Source organism: Oryza brachyantha, chromosome 10, assembly GCF_000231095.2.
Source record: "Oryza brachyantha chromosome 10, ObraRS2, whole genome shotgun sequence".
In the NCBI taxonomy this organism is placed as follows: Eukaryota; Viridiplantae; Streptophyta; class Magnoliopsida; order Poales; family Poaceae; genus Oryza; species Oryza brachyantha.
The window spans coordinates 6,336,161-6,351,701 of record NC_023172.2 but is presented as its reverse complement, the minus strand read 5'-3'; the positions used below and the strand labels follow the sequence as shown (position 1 = coordinate 6,351,701).

The 15,541-nt window shown below is 37.9% G+C and overlaps 1 protein-coding gene across 1 annotated transcript; it reads left to right on the top strand.

Annotated features, from left to right (window-relative positions):
- The first annotated feature begins 7,867 nt into the window (after positions 1-7,867).
- Positions 7,868-15,180, top strand: LOC102715791 (beta-glucosidase 34). The gene is made up of 13 exons (XM_006661629.3): positions 7,868-8,154; positions 10,167-10,233; positions 10,741-10,799; positions 10,923-10,998; positions 11,190-11,261; positions 11,394-11,481; positions 11,564-11,819; positions 12,235-12,350; positions 12,525-12,748; positions 12,921-12,952; positions 14,230-14,332; positions 14,541-14,649; positions 14,742-15,180. Exons 1-13 carry the CDS (start codon positions 8,002-8,004, stop codon positions 14,914-14,916), a joined length of 1,530 nt encoding a protein of 509 aa, XP_006661692.1. The 5' UTR covers positions 7,868-8,001; the 3' UTR covers positions 14,917-15,180.
- The last annotated feature ends 361 nt before the right edge of the window (positions 15,181-15,541 follow it).

Genomic DNA, 15,541 nt, shown 5'->3' with positions numbered 1-15,541 from the left:
ATTTGTTTTATTCAGAAAATTATGAAAATATTATTTATTTTTCTTGTGACTTACTTTGTTATCAAAATAACTTTAAGCACGACTTATCATTTTTTATATTTATACTAAATTTTTGAATAAAATGAATGTAAATATTAAAAAAAAAGTCAAACATCGTAACAAATATTGTTATTTTTCTTTTTTTTTCACTTGCACCACCGCGTGGCACCGCGTCATCAACTTGTCGATGAGCTAGAACCAAACTACTAGTACTAGCTAAGAAGCATGCATGATCATACACATCTTCTAGCACGTGACCTATACAAAACCACTTACTAAATGCAAATAGTACAGTGTAACCAACTTACCATGCAGAGATGCTCTAATGACAATAAGAAGACTACTAACTCCAATGAAATGGTGTCCTGATTTTTACAAACTAGGCAACCAGACAAGTTGTTCTTTGACTAAAGGCGATGGGTTAGCCAGAAGCAACATCAACTGGTCTCGTATGCTTGCAAATTAATTTGGAGATTTTGCTTAATCTGAACCTCACTAAAAATAGGTAGACACACTATATTAATATGATTGATTGCTCTGGTGGTATCTACACATACACACGCATGATTCGTGCAAGGAAGCTAATAACCGATAGATATGCTGTGAATATATACATACGAGAGAGAGAGGTCGCAACACACGATTGGATAGCAGACGTAGTTATCAGTAATGGATTAAGGAGTATTAATTAACTAGCTTAAGAGATAAGGCTAATAAATCGTTAAGCGGAGAAAGCGGTATGAAACGAACAACATGACGATGCTTGTGGAGCGTGTGAATTAGTCACGTCTACCCTTTTAATTGAACATTCTCTTCATTATGGTGTGTATGAGTAATTAAGAATGTGGTTTGTTTTAATGAACCGTCAGAATCAATCACTTTCTGCTTCTGCTTATAAGTCAAAATTTGAATTCTCCACATTAAATTTAAAGTTGATTTTGAGGTTTTTCATTTTAGTTTATTTTTCAGTCTTAGCTTTTACCTCGCTAGAGTATATCAGAGTTTTATTTATAAATTATTTTTAGTTTTTAAATATGTCATTTGGTTTTTGCAAACGTTCACCCCAACGAGGATGTTTTTTGATCTACGCGAATACGTAAGATGGATAAGATACTAGCTTTGGTTGTTTCTTATTTTGTACCTCAACTAGAAACATGTATATCAGAGTTTTATTTATAAATTATTTTTAGTTTTTAAATATGTCATTTGGTTTTTGCAAACGTTCATCCTAACGAGGATGTTTTTTGATCTACGCGAATACTTAAGATGGATAAGATACTTAAGATGGATAAGATACTAGCTTTGGTTTCTTATTTTGTACTATTATTGGTCAATTGAATGCTACAGTACTTTCTAAGTTACGTCATGCATGCATTATAAATATCTCCATACTGCATATACATGCATGCAGGATATATGAATTAGGTAGCATATACTGACGCCGCGTTCGGGAGTGAGGATGGGCAGACACATTTATCCAATGCAAAAACGTAGTAATAGATTAGTATTGTCCTATAATATATGTGATTTGAATTATTCACTTATAATTTTTGACCATTCGTCTATTTAAAAATTTAGTGCAAATATAAAAATTTATGAATAATACTTAAACTACTTTTAATAATACACAAAATAAATAATATTTTCAAATTTTTTTAATAAGACTAGTAGTCAAACATTGCAAACAGAAAGTCAAAATCTTTTATAATCTGGGACGGAGGTAGTACATGATTAATTAATTATTAATTATTAAAAAATATAAAATAGATTATTATCATTTTTTAAAACAACTTTACTATAGAAAATTTTTTAAAATATATTTTAAAAAATACACCGTTTAGTTGTTCGAAAAACACGTGGAGAAACGAGAGGCCTTAGATAGCCTAAGTATAATTACTGCGTTCGCAGCTATGGTATAAGTTAAGGTAGAGATGGTGTACAGCATTTTACGTGTAGATAATAGCAAAAATTAAATGTGAGCGAAAATACTTTTGTACTAATTGTAAGATAGCCTTCGATTCTCCCGACAATACGACATATAAACCAGAGTTGTACATATGGTTGGTAAAGCGTTTTTATATGGAGATCTTCACATGAGGATATTTGAAAATGAACTTCGATAATTTGATTTTTTATATATATATTTTTAATTGATGTCATATTTTCTTTTGCACGATATGTCTGTATAGGATTCGAAACCAGGATTGCTCTCCACGTGTAGCCTATTTAATATCTCACATGTAAAGGACTTCATGACTATAGGGCGAATGCTATTTTCTTTTGGAGTCAACTCTCCAAAAAAAATTAATTCATATTTGATACTCAAATTTCATCTAATGAAAAGATAGTAATCTACAGAATTACATATCTCGTTAAGCTCTACAACTTTGATATGGAGCATGTCTTCATCCATGGTGATTTGGAAAAAAAATAAAATAGAAGAGTTCAGAGCTTACAACAAATATTTGGGCTCCTAAGGATCTCTAAAGCAAAAACATTCAATTATAAAATTGTACAATGCTATAATTTTTGTATAATATTGCCCTTATCCTACTTCATATATAAAATTATGATCATTTTAAATATGGTTGTTTCCGTTTTTAGAGATAGGTCTTAAGAGAACTGCACATGAAAAATGATTTTTTAGTCGGAACCATATCTAAAAATCATGATTATTAAGGAAACTGTCCATAAAAATTGATTTCCACCAGTGGATTTTAACTATAAAAACCTCTTACCATTATAATATGCATATATAATATATATAAAGGGGCAAAGGCGCCTGGAAAAAAATAAATTTTACTAGTAAAATCAAAATTTGAGTTTTCTCAATGCTGAAATTAAAGGGTGCTACAACTGAAAATAAACCACAAGATGCCTAGAAAAAGGAAAGGAGGATGAGAAAACTAAGGAATAATTAAAAAAAATCTGGAAAAATAAAAAGAGAAATCTTCCTATGGATGACTAAAAATTAAGTCTGGAGGAAGAAAATGGTTCAACTCAAAATTGCTCTAGGTAACCACTATAAATGAATAAAAATACATTTAAGGCTCCTTTGATTCACAGGATTGGATTTAAACATAGGTTTTAATTAGATACAGCCTAGGTTCAACCTTTCCTGATAAACATGAAATAAAACAAATGAAATTGATGGGATCAAAACCAAACTTTAATTCGAAGGTGTTCACTAAAACATAGGTTGACTTAAAACTAACCGATATAATTGCATTGAACTTGGGAGAGAGAAACTAGATTTCGATATGAAACTAACTGCAGTTAAATCTGATGGAGTGATGGTTATATTAAAATATGGAATAATCACCCTGCATGAATGCGAATTAAAGAACAAAATGGAATTTAGGATAAATTTATGAACTTTATTGATCAATTGCTACTCGACATGTGCCTACAGAAGCACCCCATCTCTCTCAACTATTGTTCTCTCTAACCCTAAAAAGAGTGATATTTTTCTCTTATACTTTCCCTATATCTGACTTTTATTCCACAAAGTACATATGACTCGATAATCATGTGACTTGGCATAGCATACCCAATTAACCCATATGCACACAAAAGCTCATAATCAATTACAAACTAAACCATCGGCCCAGCTCTATCATATCCGAACATCACAGACCCAACTGGTGCAAATCTTTCCCCTCTACATTATCCATCATCTTTATCTGACCAATATAGAGTATATATGACTATCCAACGACATCTGTCGACTGACTCTTACCCAAGAAAGCTTATCCTTATGCTGGTCACTGATCGCTCACCTTGAATACATAATAGTCTGCACATTAAGATAAAAGAAAAGGGGAATTTTGTTTTTACCCTTATTTTGGATGTTAATATTGATTTTACCGCTTTCTTTTAGCGTTTTTATATTTATCCTTATTTTTTTAATTGAACCGACTAGATGCCCCTCTTTTGGATGGAAAGAGTAAGCGGTGTTAACTCAAAGGTTAGCTCTCATTGTTTGTTCAAAACAAAACAAACAAAATCATCCTCTTAATTAACTATCCCGATAATTGCTGCAGCTACACTATAATACATGTAATTAATTAACACTGCAATTAAACACATAGGTTAATCATCCATGGGATCAGACAGAGAATAGTCCAAGCTAATTAGCGAGCATCATGTTCCTCTTCGGGTTCTTGCCGGCGGTGCACCATGACCACGGCAGCCAGACGGGTGGCAGCCTGTTCGACGACGACGGCGACCGCACGCTGGTGGTGCTGCTCACCTTCGGCATCTTCTCCTTCATCATCCTCTACCTCGTCGTGCTGTCGTGGTTGTTCCTCAGGGTCCGGCGATGGCGCGTCACGCCGGCTGCAAGGCGAGGAGGAGGCGTCGCGGCCAACGACGTCGTCTTCATACTCAGAGCAGCGACGGGCTAGTGGGTAGCGATGGTGCCGCCGCCGCCGCCGTGTCTATAGCTAGCCAAACGGGCCAACGGGCCAAGCACGGCCTGAGCACGGAGTCGGCACAGCCCGGTAGACACAAATACTGTAGCGGGCCGTGCCGTGCTAGTTCACGTGTTGCTTCCTCGGCCCAAGCACGGCCCAAGAAAAAACCAGGCCGTGTCGTGCCGGCACGAGCCCGTCAGTGGCACGTGGGCCAGCGACCGGCCCGTCAACACGCGCTAGCCCAGCTTCCCAGCCATGGGCCAACGCAATAGTGCTAGCACGCGTGCAGCCAAGCAGAAGCAACAAGCTGCATGCCTGCATGCAAATTAAAAAGCCAGGCATTGATGCATGCATTAACTGATTAGCAGATAGCCAGCTAATGGTCGGACGACACGTGGTGGGCCCTGGGGGGTTTGGAATTTGAAAACAAGCGCAACCGCTTATTAGTTTGCAGCCGTTCGCCGAAACTCAGGATAAAAATTCTCAAATCTATACTGCAAAAGATTAGCACAAACTAGAGAACAAGAGCCGAGAGATGAGAGATTTGGATGAAGCAGGAAGTTAAAGGTGGTTGCCCTATTTATAGTAAAATTTATCGTATTTTTTTTACATTTTTTTGGTATTTTTTCAGATTTTTTACTCCAATGGCATGGCGCCTACCGAGCTGCCTATCGCATAGTGCTTCTGCCCGCCTCGACGCAGCCAGCCAACCAATAACTCCAGCCACCGCCCGCCTCGCCAATAGCACGTCCACCATGCATGCATGTGCATGTGTCTGCCGTCTGCATTTTGCCCTTCCCAACACGTCGCTGAGCCGCTCTGCGCCTGTGCCGCTCCGCCTGACGCCCACGCATCCGCCCCAACGCGGCATCGGCGCAAACCGCGCATCACGTAACGCGCCCATTCGCCCATCACGCCGTAGTGCCACACGCATGTTCGGCCTGCCGCAGTCGGGCCGTGCTGGACCAACCGTGCTTCGTGTCGTGCTCGTGCCGGTCCACTACAGGAAATGGGCCGTGCCGTGCTGGCCCATCGTGCCACACCTTCGGCCCAGGCACGACACGTCTAACTGGGTCGTGCCAACACGGCCCACCTCCTTTCGTGCCCGTGCTGGCCCATATCGATTACTGTAGCACCGTGCCTAGGCCAGCCTGATAAGGCATGGCCCATTTGGCCAGCACTAGCCGTGTCTGCCATCCCGTCGTTCCGCCGCGAGCTTGCCCATCTCCCACCGAAGTCCTCCGAGCTTCTGGCGCCGCCGCCGCCGTGAGCCCTCCCTGCCTAGCCGCTGCCTCCACGAGCGACCTTCTGAGCTTCTGACGACACCATCGCCGCGAGCCCTTCCAGCCGCCGCCGCCGCCGACCCCCTCTAACGTGTCGTGCGTGAGATTTTTGGAATGTGCCACTCCAACTGGTTCCTCCCCTCTCTCTAGGTGTAACAGGGCAAACTTGTTCTTTAGTATTTTAGGAATTAATTCTTTTATTTATTTTGCTGGTTTTATTTCACAACTAACGGTTTACTAACTTCCATCATCCAAAAGAGGAGCATATAGTTGGTTCAGTTAAAAAAATAAGGGCAAATATGAAAACCTTAAAAAGAAGGGTTAATTAGATGCGTACCATTACAATTTTAACGGATTAGAAAAATACCATTACAATTCAATAAATTGCAAGGATGCCATTACAAATTGCATGAAATTTGTGCTAGACGCCACAGCATACGCCGGTCAGCCGTTTGTAGTTGATCTGGGTGTACTGTATTTTGTTAATGGCCGAAATGCCCCAATATCATCAAAAATCTGGGAGAAGTTGCTTCAGCTCGCAAGAGGACCAGGACGAACAACAATCTCCCTTCTGCATCAACCAGATCATCTTGCAGCAACCAAGAATATGAATATGAATCTGAGAATGTAAATGTGGTGGCCATTTCTAGTGTTGGAAAGACTACTTTGGCTCAGCCGCTAGTCGTCGCTGCCGCCTCCGCCGTCGTCGTGGTCGTCGCCCTCACCGCCGGCTTAGTGAAAGGGGAGGTGCGAGCGGTCTGGTTGGCCTTGCTCCCTCGGTCCGACCCGACCAGTTTAGCCAGCCACGCACGCAGGGGCAGATTCGTCATCAACAATTTTTTTTGTCAAATCTAGTCAACAAACGGCCGGCCGGCGTATGCGGTGACGTCTAGCAAGTTTCATGCAATTTGTAATGGCATCCTTGCGATTTATTGAATTGTAATGATATTTTTCTAATCCGGTAAAATTGTAATGGTACGTATCTAATTAACCCTAAAAAGAAGGGGTAAAATCAATATTAGCATTCAAAATAAGGACAAGAACGAAATTGTCCCATAAAGAAAACATATTTCAGAAACAAGTTTTTTCCAACTTGATCCACATTAGTCTAATCAAAATATCTTTTACCAATTATTTATCATACACATCACAAATGACATTACACCATTGTACAATAGAAATACTTCACTCTCGGACTAATGACTTGTGAAATTTACCGGAGACTTTATTCATTTTTTACCCAAGATGGATCTGTTTCCATCAGGGCAAGTATTTGCCAGCAGTATTGCTTGCTCCTGTCGTCTACTGTCAGGAATGAACAAGCCACGAGCAGATTGCCATAACGTCGCTCCTATGTGCAAATAATACTACTATATTATTGCTATTATGGTTGTGCTCTTTTTCAGCTGAAGATAAAAGATTATTTTATTTTTGTGACAGCTATTTAATAGTGTAAATAATCTAATTAACTACTACAAAATAAAAATCTGTTTTAAAAATATGAGATGATAAATTTCTGTATAAAAACTTTTTACAGAATGCATGTTCAATAGTTTTGAAAGCGTACGCGCAAAAGCTACATACATAAAAATTTGAGAATAATCAAGGGGAAAAGAATGTATAGCCTATAACGAAACAAGAATAGCTACCATATACAAGCAAATAATTAAGAAATTTTGGCTATAACCTTGCCTAGGCGAAGGCAAGAACAGATGCTAACATTTCCAATAGTATAACATCTGCCTATTGTGTCCTAATTAAGATCGTATTTCCGTGTACATACGTCGTAATCATGCCACACACATAACATGTGTAAAAGCATATGTATGAAGTGACGAGAGAGGGTTGCCGCCACATTTTGCCCAGTTCCCTAGTTTTGTCCCTCTCCATCTCCTAATGAACCAACGTCTTCGGCCGGCCTACGTCAGATTGCCATCCCTTCAAGCAACACACAATCGAGCACACAGTTGATGATCATCATCACTTGCATGCAGCTGCACACATATAGTTAGTTATTAGTTTGTTACATATATAACGGTATATGCCATGCATCCCTTCCAAATCTTTCCTAGTTTGCATACTATATATCTTTAATTGCTACCCAACACACATATATTCCCTCAGCCTAACAGCTATACCTTGCAGCTGGCATCTCGATCTCCTTCTGTCTGAATATATTAACTTTTGGCCTCTAGATCTCTTCCAGTTTCTTCATACTTGTCCTTCTCCCTCCCCCTCTCTCTCTCTCTCTGAGACAGACGACGATGGAGGAAGGAGGACGATGCGTGGTGGTGGTGCTTCTTGTGCTGATGGCCATGTCGCAAGGATGCGATGCGCAGAATACTACTGGGTCAGGACTAACGAGAGGGAGCTTCCCTAAGGGCTTCGTCTTCGGAACCGCCTCATCAGCCTACCAGGTTGGCACTCTCGTTCTTTTCAATTCTGTTTATGCTTAAATATAAGTTAAAATTTGAATTTTTAACATAAATTTAGAATTGATCTTGAAGTTTTTTCTATCATAGTTTCTTTTTTAGTCTTGGCTTTTTAAATCACTAACAACACATATATAAATATTTTTTTTAATTCATAAATTGTTTTTATTTATAAATATATCGTTGGCTTTTTCGAAAAGATCATCCATGCATGTTCTTTTGTTTTACGACGACGGGTTGGTTCTCACACGCATGTCAAGATGGTTTGTGGGCATGGATGTAAGAGTAGGTCAATCACTAAATAGTTACTTGTGATACTGGAGCCATATTCATGCATGGACTTGTGTGATTCAGTTAGTTAATTTGGACTAAATCCTGGTATGTGCCAGAAGAAATAAGTTGGGAAACAAAAGCAAGAATTCCTCTAAAATTTTTTAAGATTAATTCTTACTGCAATCATATTTACGCTTGGTGGAATCTTGGTTCTCTCTCCTTAATTTGCTCAAGCTAGCCTAGGAGTGAACTAATGTGATTTGCTTTTCTTTTTTGAGGTTTCGAAGCGTAACATATATTACGTTTAGGAGTAGGGTTTAGCACTGACCTACACCCCTGTTTCACTTATCACCCACAGTAATTCAAACTAGAAGGGGTGATTGTTTTTGGGTGATTACTAGAAGGGATGATCTAATTGATTTGTCCATATCATGATCATACATGAGAAGAGAGAACATGCAGAATATTTGGAATATTTTTCCTTGCAATCTCTGCAATTTCAACTGTTACTTCACATGCTTTTGAGATTTCTCTCAAGGAACAGAAAAAAGAAAAAGAATCTAAGATAAGCAAGAATAAAGCAAAGAACAAGTGGTAGTGGTAGTGCCTTGCTACCGTGATATTAGGAGACGTGCTTTGTCTTTACCACCGACTCTCTCCCTCTTTAATGCCCTTCTTTTGCTTGCTTGGAAGCTAGATGCAATTTTTAGAACCAGATTAAAAAGACATCAATATCAAAGTGAAAAACCGGCCAGGTACAAATAACCTACGTCCTGAGAAAGCAAAGTTTTGATTTCAGTTTTTGGCATCACATCAAAAAAACATCAATATTAAATGTAAACGCCTGCTATATATGTACAGTCACCTAATCCTGAAAAACCATGTTCACGTTAATATTAAAGTCTTTTTGTTTTTTAATATTAATGCTAAACACCGGCCATGTACAATATCCTCAGTCCGAAAAACATCAATATTAAGGTTAACACCGGCGATGTACACTCGCCTCTATCTCAAAAAAAAAAACAATTTTACCATCCTTAAAAAGGTACAAGGAGATACTAATGTTTTCTATATAAAATTTGATACATTAGATGCTAGAAGATATGAAATTTTACATACAAAATAGTGGTACCTCATGATACCTCCTCAAGGATGAAAAAAATGTTTAGAAAAAATGTTTTCTCTGCTTGCCACACATATAAGTCAGGATGGGTCAATAGAAGGCATAAAGCCATGAACAGATTGAAAAGCCTGGAAAGTAAGGTTGCCGAATGTGTACATGCCCTGATTATTTTCATCAAAAATAGGGATTGATAAATATATCATAATTGTGAATACTCAAGCAAATATAAATATAAACATTTGGCTACACATGCCTTCTTTTTAATAAGATTAATGGTCAAACTATGCCAAAAAAATAAACAATGTCGTCTATTAAAATACAAAGCTGTAATATTTTGCACGAAATAAAATTGAACTGTTTTTACCTGGGCATTTTTTATTTTACATTCTTATATTCTTCATTTTTACCTAAGCTGTACATATCTGTACTAAAAAAGTTTTTGTATCCTGTTTGAAATGCATATAGTATACTGATCAGTTAGCCATAGATATACACGGGATGCTAATTTTGGCTGCACAAAAACTACCGATCATAGAAAAGAAAAATAACTGAATTGAATAGTTGATTAATGTTTGTTCCATATTTATGTGTTTTTCCTTAGTATGAAGGAGCTGTCAAGGAGGACGGAAGGGGACCAGCCATTTGGGACAAATTCGCACATACATTTGGTATCTTTCTCAATCACTGTAACTTCATCCAGTAATTATATTTTTAGGCTTGTAACAAGTTAAAACATATGAATTGAGACGCCTACGAATTCTTGATGATATAATTTCTGGCTATATCCTTATTCTACCTTGTTTCTTAGTTAATTCTACTATCTATCTATTACTGTTACTATCAATATTCGTGAATGCTTCACGTATGGAACAAGCATCTCTCCTGTTGTTTGTTTAGCATGGATACTCAAATCCTGTATGCAATCATGCTACCACAGATTACATATTTTTATCTCGCATTACACTTTCAGTTATCCTGATTGGTACATTCCTGCCACATGTGAACAGATGGCAGAATAACTTTGACCACTGACTTTGTCATGCATATAGAAAAAAAACAAAGGAATCATTTAGAGTTGACCTTTGTCTAAAAAAAATTAGACTAGACCTCGATCATGAATAGTATCATCCTATTGCTCAATATTATAAACAAAATTTTGTCTTACTTATTTGCAGGAAAGATCATTGACTTCAGCAATGCTGATGTTGCCGTGGATCAGTACCACCGCTTTGAGGTAGACAATTGGACACTGGCTACTATCTAGAACACTTACGTAACTAATTTGTCTATCCAAAGAAACTATTTTTTTTGTGGAGTTCTATGTTTGAAATTACTGTCCTTGGTATTAATATTTCAGGAAGATATTCAGCTCATGGCAGACATGGGAATGGATGCATACAGATTCTCAATTGCATGGTCTAGGATTTTCCCGAGTATGTATTAAAATAATTCGTTCGTTAATATGGGTGCCAGTACATGTTATCTCTTTATTACTATTTTGTATATTTGTGATAATCATTATACATAGAGAAGTTTTGAATTTGCCTTCAGTATGAAATGCTATGTGTGGACAAACAGACCTGCATTGCTAATATGTAAATGTGGTATCTGCAATCTTATTCAGATGGCACTGGTCAGATCAACCAGGCAGGCATTGACCACTACAACAAGCTAATCAATGCATTGCTAGCTAAAGGTGAACAGTAAAATTGACTCCCAAACCCACATACACATTATTATGTTTGAGTTAACTATGTATTTGAAACATAGCTTTACTGAATCAAAAGTTTCCTTAAAATTTACTGACAAGATGAACATTTTTCGCCAGGAATTGAACCATATGTAACCCTCTATCACTGGGACCTTCCTCAGGCCTTGGAGGACAAGTACACAGGATGGCTTGACAGGCAGATTATGTAAGCAGCTAGCATGGCAACTTCTCTTGCAGATACAGTATAATGGTTATGCTTTTAACAGTGTGCCCTGATCTGATTGCAGCAACGATTACGCTGTATATGCCGAGACATGCTTCAAAGCATTCGGTGACAGGGTGAAGCATTGGATCACCTTCAATGAGCCCCACACTGTCGCAGTGCAGGCCTACGACAGCGGGATGCACGCGCCAGGCCGCTGCTCAGTGCTCCTGCACCTCTACTGCAAGAAAGGGAATTCAGGCACCGAGCCCTACATAGTTGCTCACAACATGATCCTTTCTCATGCCACAGTTTCTGACATATACAGGAAGAAGTACAAGGTAGGTGAACAATCCTGCACATAGTTCAGGCTTGCTGTATACTCCCTCGATCCCAAAAAACCAATTTTTCGGTTTTTTATCGAGTCTTTCACCATCCGTCTTATTTAAAAACTTTTTAAGAAATTTTAAGAAAATAGTCACACATAAAATATTTTTTATGTTTTATCATCTAATAAAAATAAAATTATTAATTGTAATTTTTTTAATCAGACGAAGAGTCAAACATTGTATCTAAAAACTAAAAAGTTGATTTATTTTAGAACAGATGGAGTAAGCATGATGTATGTTATGCTTTGACATTGCAATGTTTTCTCTCGAGTCAAATCTGCAACAAGATCTGTCCATCGATCATTTTTGGTGTCGGTACGAAAATCGATAGCGCGATGATGCAAACATCAATCTTCATGTTTTCCAGGCAAGTCAGAATGGGTCGCTGGGGATATCTTTTGATGTTATATGGTATGAACCAATGTCAAATTCCACAGCTGACGTTGAAGCTGCCAAGAGAGCACAGGAATTCCAGTTAGGATGGTAGGCTCACCACCTGCATATTTTCTTGCAAAGTCAGGAACTCTCACATTCAGTATCATTACTGTGAAGAAAATGATCAGAACCATTAGATTCTATAACTTTTCCCTTTGTGCTCCATCCTGTACTGAATTTTGACAGCAGCAGCACTGATGAAATGATTAATTTGGTCTGAAGGTTTGCGGATCCCTTCTTCTTTGGAGATTATCCCGCGACGATGAGATCGAGAGTAGGGAGCAGGCTGCCCAAGTTCACGACGACAGAGGCTGCACTTGTGACCGGGTCACTGGACTTCATGGGGATCAATCACTACACCACATTCTACACCAAGGACGACCAATCCACTGTCATAGAAAAACTGCTGAACAACACCTTGGCAGACACTGCAACCATCAGCGTCCGTAAGTCAAATGACAAAAAAAGCACACCGCTGAGCTAATTAATTCTGAGATTGCCTACGCAATGAGAAAACTGGCTGCCCTTTGTGCCTTGTCAGTTCATTGCAAGTTTGGACGTTTTCATTGAAAATTTAGCTGATGAGTAATTCATTTCTCATGCTTGCATTTTTTTCAGCCTTCAGAAATGGACAGCCAATTGGAGATAAGGTAATTATAATTCTACAAAGCTACAGTCTTCTCATATATTAATTAAAATTAAATATACTAATCGCCATCCATTGCCTAGCTGTTGATATTTTCGCTCTAAATATTAAAATCTAATTATATGCAAAATATACCAATTAATATGCTCCATCTATTCAGAACTATATATTGGGTTACCTAAATGTCCTTTCGCTATGCATTTGTTTTAAAAGATCTAGTAGTACAATGTTCTAATATGTAGGAGAACAATGTTCTAAATATTTTACTAACATGATTTGTTTTATAACATAATTGGATCTATATTTGTCTCACGGATGCAAAGCGTGAAGAGTGACCGTATAGATTAGTTACTATCAAAATATAAAACTGATCTACTTTTGGTAATGGCAACACGGCCGTATAGCAAACGAAGTACTCCCTCTGCTTTTGTTTAATTGACGCAACCGAATTTTGAATCTATGTTTGACTATTTGTTTTATTTTTAAAAATAAATTATTTTGTTATGATTTTGATTTATTACTAAAATAACTTTAAACATGATTTATATTTTTTATATTTACATAAAAAATTTAAATAAGACAAAGAGTCAAACGTAGATTTAAAAATCAACGGCGTTAATTAAGGATGAAATACAAAGCGGCAAGCAGCCGTACAAGCATCCATCCATGTCAAGTGCATGCAGTGGAAACATTACGTGCTTAAAGATACTCTCTAATAAGAGCAAAATCAACTTAAAAACTATTTTTAATCTCACATTTTATTTATTAGAAAATCTCAATACGATCTATGGTCGTGATATTATGATTAATCTGATGAACAGCTAGATCTGTCTGACTATTCCTCAAAACGTGCCAAATTAGTATAGGTACTATAATATATATTATAGAGATTTGCTCCGGTCCAACAAGTATCTCGAGGTACCAAATCATTTCTCACCATTAGATCTAGCTGAGTAGGATGTGCACTTTTAGATCCAACGATCAGAAACGAGTTGGTACCGTGAGGTATCGGTACCTCGAGGTACTTTTTGTTAGACTCAGTGGCGGACCTAGGATCCGAAGGTTGGAGGGGCTGATTACTTCTTCCACCTTCAGCTCCCCTCTTCTTCCTCCTCCCCTCCCCTCTATTTTTCATAGGGAATCCAGCGCGTAGGAAGGCTATGAGCCCCGCTAGGCCCCCATTAAGCAAATCTCCATATTATAGGACTGATATCCTTCATTTGTAAGACTGAAGTTCGGTTCTGAACTGACTGAACGTATGACTGTTAATTCACCATGCAGGCCAATTCTATATGGCTGTACATCGTGCCTCGTAGCATGAGGATCCTGATGAACTATGTCAAAGACAGATACAACAAACCAACTGTCTACATAACGGAAAATGGCAAGTACTTTGTATTATATATGATTTTGTCCTGTACTTAAAACAAATACTATAAAAATAAAAAAATCTCAAACTAAAACAATTGCTGCAAGTTTAACATGACAAAGTTAAACAGTCTCTCGAGTAAAATTTTCATTAATGTTTCTAGCAATATCCTCACCACAACAAAAACTTGTAATGTAATAAAAAATATGTTCTTCTACCTCAGGCATGGATGATAGCAACAGCCCCTTCATCTCCCTGAAAGATGCCCTCAAGGACAACAAGAGGATCAAATACCACAATGATTACCTTACAAGCCTAGCAGACTCCATATGGTTCTCACACAATGACCCAACTGAATTAATTAACTCCAGATCATGAATTCAAGACTAATTTCCCCTGTTATCATTGGCACTGACTTGTGCAGGGAGGATGGCTGTGATGTTCGTGGGTATTTTGCATGGTCTCTTCTTGACAACTGGGAGTGGTCCGCTGGATACACATCGAGATTTGGGTTATACTTTGTAGACTACAAGGACCAGAAGAGGCACCCAAAGAACTCAGTGAAGTGGTTCAAGAATCTATTGGCATCCTCCTCTTGACCAAATTTGGTTGCCTATCTAGATGCTTTGATCAACCTACGATACCAAACTATCTATTTATGATTTGTACATTGGATTGCAGACCGACTTGTGATCATTCATGTATTCATTGATTGTACACATAGATTTCATGAACTTCTTGTACATAATTAATAATATTTGCACGAAAACAGATAAATCACACAGTGTAATATATATAAATATATGTATACATTTTGATGCTATAAGAAAAAAGACCATATTTGGTATCTCAGATACGCTTCTGATTTAATCCATCAGCTAAAATCTATGTGGTTTCCATGGCCTACTTGTCAATTCAATTTCTTTTTCTAGAAAACTACTTAAGATGTAAAACGAGAGGAAAATGAGGGGGAAAATAATGACATGCATGCACGAGGAGCTGTCACTAACTACATAAACAACATTTTTGCTATTGATCAAACGTTTGATTTTTTTTGTTCTTCTGTCAAACACGCGTATAATACATGGGGGCCTGGGGCGGAGGACGTGTATGAGCTTTTTGACTTGTGTGCATGCCTTCAGATTAGAGCAATTTTACAGTTCTTAATTAGGTACTGATAGATACCATAATTTTAGTGAAAAATTTAGTACCACCTAGTACCTA

Excerpts from the sequence above, each read along its gene's own strand:
- LOC102715791 (XM_006661629.3), top strand. The coding sequence starts at position 8,002 with ATGGAGGAAGGAGGACGATGCGTGGTGGTGGTGCTTCTTGTGCTGATG. Across the intron at positions 11,262-11,393 it reads CAATGCATTGCTAGCTAAAG|GAATTGAACCATATGTAACC; the intron begins GTGAACAGTAAA and ends ATTTTTCGCCAG. Across the intron at positions 12,351-12,524 it reads CAGGAATTCCAGTTAGGATG|GTTTGCGGATCCCTTCTTCT; the intron begins GTAGGCTCACCA and ends TTTGGTCTGAAG.